At 44.7% G+C, this 8,362-nt stretch overlaps 1 protein-coding gene across 1 annotated transcript in view; it reads left to right on the top strand.

Annotated features, from left to right (window-relative positions):
- The first annotated feature begins 1,631 nt into the window (after positions 1-1,631).
- Positions 1,632-8,362, top strand: part of ABHD12 (abhydrolase domain containing 12) — an 85,587-nt gene continuing 78,856 nt past the window's right edge. Inside the window, exon 1 of the mRNA XM_012655046.1 lies at positions 1,632-2,065. Within this exon, the coding sequence (XP_012510500.1) occupies positions 1,878-2,065 (188 nt within the window). The 5' untranslated portion in view covers positions 1,632-1,877. The remainder of the gene's footprint in view (positions 2,066-8,362) is intronic.

Here is an 8,362-nt window from a genome sequence, read left to right as displayed (position 1 = left end):
TTCTTTTTTCTTTCTGATTCATTCATTTTCGTTCAGGTGCAGAGGGGCACTTTGAAGTTAAGAGGGAAGGCCCAGAGACTTGATATGCATTGATGTTATGACGCAGCGTTTCGTTTTAGTTTTGCAGTGCAGACTGTTTGCTTGATATTAAAGGGAAACCATCTTTTATTTGGTACCTCCTGTATGGTAGGGACTGCGACATATATTTCATTTAACTCACAACTTATCCCTAAAGGTGATTATTAAGACCCACTACTGATAAGGAAACAGAAGTTAGGTAACTTGCCCAAGGTCACACAGCTCTAAAGTGATTAGATCCTGTACTTAGGCTTTCCAACTCCACAGTACCACCCTTTAAGACATTTAAAAATATTTGTAATATTTATCCTAGATTAACATGAATTCACTAGGCATTTTCTTGCCTAAATGACTATGGAAAATTTCCTAACCATACAGAATCAAACATGGGAATCACTGCTATAGAAACAATTTGTTTTATTTGGCTATTTTTTAAAAAGCAATGTTAATTTCTAAAAAGTAGTATTAGATTCATTCTAGCTAACACTAGAAACTATGTTACTCTTTTGCGAGTATAGATACAGTAGATACGTTATCTGAGAAATGATGAGTGGCATTTCCTTTTCATCTCTACAGTAAGGAATAATTTAGCTGGTGTTTTTTATCAAGTACACAATTTTATATTGAATCATGCTGCAGGATCGTGATTCAAAGACCAGCATCCACAACCCTCTTCAGCCACACACCTCCTTAATTTCAGCCCAGATGCAAAGTTCCTTAATGACCCTGAGACTCACTTCCTTACCTGTAAAATGGGGACAATAGCACCGCCTCTGAGGAGTTGCGATGATTCATTTTCTGCGAGTATTTATGAAGTACCTACTATGAGCCGGATATTGGTCTAGAGACACTGGAAGATAAAGCAGCAAAATAGATTCTGTAGATTCCCTCAGAATCTACATTCCAGTGTAGGAAAACAGCAATACACAGATACAGATACATTGATGACAAATATATTGGTGGTAAGGTGATAAGTGCTTTGTAGAAACCTAAAATCTAATACAGGTTTTTTCAAAGTAAATTGTTTCCACAGTTCACTTTTCATATGTTCGGACAAAAAGAAAAAAATACCTATACATTTGTTTCTAATTAAAAGTTAACTACCTGAAAGCGTTTTTTTTAAGTACGGTCCTTGTGGGAAAAGTTATAAATCTTTAAACCGGAATTGTGGTTTGCTATCTTTTTCGTTTCGTTCTATGAACCCTTCTGAGGTTTTCAGTGTGAGGAGAGCCAGAAGCCCTCGCTGGGAGTGGAGCGAGCCGGCTCTGCGCTGCGGTTCCGGCTCGCTGGGTGGCTCCTTTGTGGCCTTCCCCGTGTTCTCACCCTTCGGGCCACTCGAGTGGGACGCGAAGCGGCCGCGCGTGCTCACGACACTGAGCACCCTGGCGAAGGCAGGCCCCAAGCCCCTGGGGGCCCGCAGACCCATGCGCAGCCAGACCCACTGCCCAGCCCTGCCCTGCGGCTGCCGCGCGGCGGCGGCTCCGCTTACCCTCCTCCAAGATGGCTGCCCGCCGGCGCCTGCGGCTCGGGGCGAGCACCCCGCAGAGCCCTCGGGAGGAGGCCGGGGCGGGGGCGGGGCCGGGGCGGGAGCTCAGCGCTGATTGGCCTGCGCGGCTAACCCGCCCCCGCGCTGGTCCGTAGCGGGCGCGGCGGCCTGGGACTGGGATGTGAGGAGCTGTGGGCTCCGTGCTCCCGGCTCCGCGCGGCGGCCGTGGCGGTTGTGAGAGGCGGCGACTGCGGCGCAGGCGTGCGGGCGAAGCCAGCGGGCGCGGTCGGCGGCCGGCCCTGTCGGCTGCGGGATGAGGAAGCGGACCGAGCCCGTCACTTTGGAGCATGAGCGCTGCGCCGCCTCGGACTCGTCCTCCTGCTCGGCCGCCGCGGCGCTGGACGCCGACTGCCGCCTGAAGCAGAACCTACGCCTGGCGGGCAAGGGGCCGGCCGAGCCGCGCTGCGCAGCCGACGCGGGCATGAAGCGGGCGCTGGGCAGGTGAGACGCCGCGCAGGGAGCGGGGCGGGCCCCCTCACCTGGCCTGCAGGTGCGGCCCGCAGGAAGCCCCTGAGACTCCACCTCCTCCTCATGTTAGCCGCCTGCAGGGGCACCCCCTCACCTGGCCCCCATCCCCCGGTATCCTCCTCTATCCCTTCTCCACCCCTTTTCCTCTCTCTTGGCTGGCAAGTAGCCTCCAGCCCCCCCGCCCTTCCCCCAGGCACCAGCCCTCAGGAGCGCTTTTCCCTCCCTTAGTGTCCTCTTCTTGCCCTCCGTGCCTCCTACTCGCATACCCAGCCTCGCATCCCTGCGCTTTCCCTGGTGGGGGCCCTTTCAGCGAGGGGTTTGGAGAGGCCCGCATCATGACCTCGCGTGGGAGAGTAGGGCAGGGGGCGAGGAGTCCTTGGGGAGGTCCCCGGACGCCCGACACGTCCGAGGTGGGGGGCTGAGGAGCCGGCACCAGACCCTGGAAGCGCTGGGCCCACGCGGGTCTTCTGCTTCGCTTTGGGCCCAAAACCGAGCGCATAAGCGAGCGCCCTTGTGACGGGGTTGGCGCGTGCGGAAGCTTACTAGTACCCTGGTCTCTCCCTCGGTGATTCTCTCCGGGTAGTTGGTTGTCAGAAGTAGCATCGCCGGCGTTCAGAACTGCTGGACCTTTGGGCTGCAGTGTTCAAAGGAAAGGAAGCGTGCACTGCATCCTCAGCTGTCGTGTGCTGTGCAGGTAGCTTGTGGCGCCTGAAACCTATCCGTATGAGTTTGTCTCCTTGGGAATCACCCGTAGATCCCTGAAGTCATTTGGTTACTTGTGTTCTCCCTTTGGGTAGGAAATGAATGCGTTTACGTAAAGCTGATTTCAAAATTGAGATAGGAGCATATTTCACAGGGTCAAATTTCTGTCCCTGTGTGCTGCTTTCTTAATTATCTGCTTTGTTCAACATATTCATGGCAGTTTTGAAGCCTGATATTTCATGGTGTTGTTTGAAAAAGTTAGTATATATAATGTTCTCAGGTGTTGTAACAGAGTCATTTTCATTCCTTTTGGGCTCAAGTGGAATGCCCTTAATGGCCACTTAAGTGTAAAATATCTATCTAAATAGTCCCTAAAGAAAATAAATTCAACTTCATTGCTTAAAAGATCATGAAATTAATCTGTAGGTGCTTCCAAGATAGTGGTTCTCAATCCTGCCAAAAGGGCAGGGACAGACAGTTTTGTTTTTGTATGTGTGTAAAATTGTCTAGCAACTGATCAATATCTTTTTGTGAAACTAATCTGTTCTCTTATACTCTGAAAAGATTTATCTGCAGTAAAAACACATAATTAGCTTTAATGCACTTTTCCCAGGCTTGACATAACACTTAGATAAGTTGGAAAATTCTTCCTTTGAAAAAATCAAATTGTTATATACAATAATTTTTGGGGAAGCAGTGCTGGCCTGGTACCTTCCTTGAAACTAATCTGTTCTCTTATACTCTGAAAAGATTTATCTGCAGTAAAAACACATAATTAGCTTTAATGCACTTTTCCCAGGCTTGACATAACACTTAGATAAGTTGGAAAATTCTTCCTTTGAAAAAATCAAATTGTTATATACAATAATTTTTGGGGAAGCAGTGCTGGCCTGGTACCTTCCTTGAAAGATGTACTGTATTAAGATACCCTAATTAATTTTTATTTCCGTGTCGGGGACAGAGAAATTCCAGTGGTGCCCATATCTTTTGGATAAACAAATGGCTGTTAGGGGAATAAAAAGCAAAACAGGGAAGGAAGGCCAAATTTGTGTTACCCCTTGACTTCCGTCCTTCTTGCCTTCCCCAGACATTCTTGTGCTCTGTTCTCTCCTTCACTCAGGCTCTGCTGTGCTGTCACCTTCTCAGACCTTCCCAGACCAGCCTGTCCCAGTTTATCTTATCACTTACCTGGCATTATGATTATTGCATGCCTACTTGTTGACTTGCTTTACTCCTGTCTTCTGTATGAGAATGGAAGCGCCATGAGAACAGAGATGTTGTTTTCTCTACCTGTTTATCTCCAGTGCCTGACACATAGTAGGTGGTAGAAAATACTTTTTGAATGAACATATATCTATAGAATAAATTTTCAGAAGTGGAATTGCTGGGTCAAGGGTTGTACATTTATAACTTTGAAAGGTAAAGCCAAATTACCCTCCAAAGAAGTTGCACTGGTTTGTACTCCCACTGGCAGTGTAAGTTGCGCACCCTCCCCCCCACTAATACTATTATTATAGTATTACCACTTTCTTTGTATTACCACTTTTGTGTGTGTGTGTGTGTGTGTGTGTGTGTGTGTGTTTTAAGACAGGGTCTTGCTCTGTTGCCCAGGCTGGAGTGCAGTAGTGCCATCATAGCTCACTATAGCCTGGAACTCCTGGGCTCAAGCAATCTTCCTACCTCTCCAGAAGCTAGGACTATAGGCATGCCACCATGCTCAGCTATTTTTCAAGTTTTTTGTGGAGGGGGAGGAGGGTCTTGCTATGTTGCCCAGGCTGGTCTTGAACTCCTGACCTCAAGTGATCCTCCCACCTCAGCCTACCAAAATGCTGAGATTACAAGTGTGAGCCACCATGCATTACCACATATTTTGACCTTTGTGTGATTGATAAAAATGGTATCTGATTTGTAGCTTTAATTTGTATTACTTGTTAGGTGGCATTTTGTTGTATTTTTATAAGCCTATAGTATACCTTTGCAGTTACTTATGTCTTTTATGACCCTCCTTTGTTTGGGTCCTCCTGCACATATTTTTAAACTCTTTTTTGTGGATATTTTCAAATATACAGAAGTAGAGAAGACATTATAAATGTCGTTTCTTGTGTATCTATCACTTAGTTTCAGCAGTTTTCAATGTTTATCCAATCTTGAATCATCTATCCCTCCTCTCCTCCATTTTTTGTAGGGTAGGGGATTTAAATATTTTAAAACAAATTATTTCATCCATAAACACTTCACAGTGTATCTTGAATAAGGCGTTTTTGAAATATATATAACCCCGATGCTGTTACATCTATCAAAATCAATTTATCTAATATTAAAATTATATGTAGTCCATATACACATTTCCCAAATGGTCTCAAATGTCTTTTTTATAGTTATATTTGGAAATCCTGTATATTTCTTAAATTTATATCTAGTTTTACCTTTCTTGTTATTGAAAATAGGATCCTTTATTACATATTCTTATTAGTTGTATTTAATAATACTTGTAGTATTTGTTTTTTTTTCAAGAGAGACAGAGACAGGGTCTTACTGTATCACCCAGACTGAAAAGTGCAATGGCGCAATCATAGCTCACAGTAACCTCAAACTCCTGTGCTCAAGCAATCCTTCCACCTCAGACTCCTGAGTAGCTGGGACTACAGACATGTGCCACCACATCTGGCTAATTTTTTTCATTTTTTGTTGAGATGGAGTCTCACCGTGTTGCCCAGACTCGTCTCAAACTCCAACCTCAGTCTCTCAGTGCTGAGATTATAGGCGTGAGCCACCATGCCCAGCTCTATTTGTTGTAATTTTGTAACTCAAAATTTAATTAATCCTATCATTTCTAATAGTTTTTGCCATTGGTTCTCTTGAGTTTTCTAGGTATACTATTATATCAGCTGCAAACAATAAGAATTTTGTCCCGTGTTTTCTGATTTTTATGTCTCTTGTTTCATTCTGTTTTCTGATTGCATTGCATTTCCAGAACAAAGTTAAATAATAGGGCCGACACTGGGTACCCTTGTCTAGTTTCTGACTTTGATGAGAATGCTTTTTGTGTTTTTGTCATTAAGTGCCAGGGTAGTTATTTTATTAAGGGATTTGCTGCTTTTGTTGTTTTTTAAATCAAAAATGGTGGTTCAATTTTTTGAAATGCCATTTTATGTGGAATCATCATAGAGATTTTCTCCTTTGACCTGTTAATATATTGAGTTATAGTAATAGATTTATATTATCAAATCATCATTGTATTCTTGGGATGAACTCTGTTATTGTATAGCCAGATTCTTTTTATTAATATTTTATTTAGAAATTTTATATCATTTGTGAGCATAATCTATAATTTTCTTTTTTAGTGCTATTTTTATCAAGTTGTTTTAGTATTTTCTATAGCTTTATAGAAGTTTTCTGTCTCCGATTTAGCCAGTTTAAATACTTCTGAAATTACTTGTTTCTTTAAAATTTAGTAGAATTCCCCTATAAAACTGTCTAAGCCCAGTGCTTTTTTAAAATATAGCACTCTGATAACTATTACAGTTTCTTCTAAGTCATTGGCCCGTTTAGGTTTGCTGTTTCCTTCCAGGTTCAATTTTGGTGATTTATGTGTTCATAGAAAATCATCCACTTAATTCAGCTTTTTTTCTTTGTATCTGGGGCTGTTTCCCTAGTCTTGTTCTCTATTTTGTGTACTTAGGCTTTCCTTCCCTTTTTTTCCTTGATTTAGGCTAGTCAAGGATTTTTTTTTTTTTTTTTTTTGAGACAGAGTCTCGCTTTTGTTGCCCAGGCTAGAGTGAGTGCCGTGGCATCAGCCTAGCTCACGGCAACCTCAAACACTTGGGCTCAGGTGATCCTCCTGCCTCAGCCTCCCGAGCAGCTGGGACTACAGGCATGCACCACCATGCCCGGCTAATTTTTTCTATATATTTTTAGTTGTCCAATTAATTTTTCTTTCTGTTTTTAGTAGAGATGGGGTCTCGCTCTTGCTCAGGCTGGTCTCGAACTCCTGAGCTCAAATGATCCGCCCGCCTCGGCCTCCCAGAGTGCTAGGATTACAGGCGTGAGCCACCGCACCCAGCCAAGGATATATCTTGTATGTACACATACACTGAAGTTAAAATATATATGTATATATACAGTTCCCCCGGCCCCAAGAAAATATTTGTTGGTTCTGGGAAACCAGGGGGATGCTGAGGGCTGTGAAGTGGAGAGGAAATGTTCTGTGTGAAGGAGCAGCAGCCACCCCGCCCTGTCTTGTTGCTTCCTGGCAGGAATGTGGCCCCGGAGTGGCCAGATCTTCCAGTCTTTCCAGAAAAGGGGAGCTGGTTTTTTGTTTGTCATGGGGTATTTTTTGTTTGTATGTACATGTGCACATGTGTAGTTTTTGGTGTTTTTTTTTTTTAATTTCTGGGCTAAAGGGTAATTTTTAAAGGTAAATATTTATCTAATTCATGTATCAACTCTGTACTTGAGAAGAGGGACTAGATACAAGGTTTGCTTTGCATAATGTCTGGTATGAGGAGGTGCTGGGCAAACGAGGGACTTTTTTTCACAAAATCCTCAGAAACGTGCTTTGAAGGCAGTCTAGTTTGGACCCTGAGCAGGCAGTCGTGAGATGTACAAGGCCTGTGTATCTTAGTCAATAGTCTATCCTTCTAGTCCCAACCCGCAGGCCAGATATGCCAAATTGATGGAGATCAGTGGGCTACATGGGAGGTTTTGTAGTCAGCTTACCCTCACATGAAATACCAAAGAACATAGTCATCACCCTTGGTTCTTCCTTGGCTCAAAGGAAGGACTTCATCCAAGGCTGCTAATGGCTTCACCATAACCCAGAAGGGCAGCTGGCTGAGGTTCATGCCTGTCTCCTTCAACGTCAGCCTTCCTGACGTTTAACATCAAGCTCACCCTTCAAGCGTTGTCAGTGTGGTATGTCTTCACCCTTACTTTACAGATTAGGAAGATGAGAGTGAGTTCTGAGCTAGCTTTTGTGGTTAAAGTCTGCTTTTTCCATCTCCTTTCTTGTTCCACTCAGCCCAGGGTACAGTCTGTGCCAGGACTGTGACAAGGAACGGGGCAGGCTTTGTTTATGGCACCTGAACTGCAGCCCCCAGCCGGGTCTGCCTCTTCTCGATTTGGTGGATCTTAGCTACACTCCCGCCAGGGACCTGGAACATTGGGGTGCTTCACCACTGCCTCTGGCTTTGCTGGCAGAGCCAGAGCCAGAGCCTCTGGCTCTGTGTCCTGTATCTCTGCTTGGTTCCCAGTTCCTTTCAGCCAACACATACCCTCCCTTCCCAAGGGAGTATCTGCCTTCTGCACTGACTTTGGCAGACAGACCTGAACTGTGGGAGATCTTTGAGCAGGCTGAAAACTCCTGGGACACTCTCACGGAGGTAGTCTTGGAAAGAGGCATGGAAGGTGGGTCACCTTGTTAGGTTTACAGTGATGGAGACAGGACCCCATTCCAGACTACTGCTCCTCTTCCCATTGATGCACTTTTCCTTCCACAGTGAAATCTACAGGGGAAATTTTTATTGAAATATAATCTCGAAAGCTGACAGATTAAGTCAACACTCTTCG

This window comes from Propithecus coquereli, unplaced genomic scaffold (assembly GCF_000956105.1).
Source record: "Propithecus coquereli isolate 6110/MARCELLA unplaced genomic scaffold, Pcoq_1.0 Scaffold459, whole genome shotgun sequence".
NCBI classification, from domain to species: Eukaryota; Metazoa; Chordata; class Mammalia; order Primates; family Indriidae; genus Propithecus; species Propithecus coquereli.
Note: the sequence above shows the minus strand (reverse complement) of the source record. Positions and strands in the feature narration are given on the sequence as shown.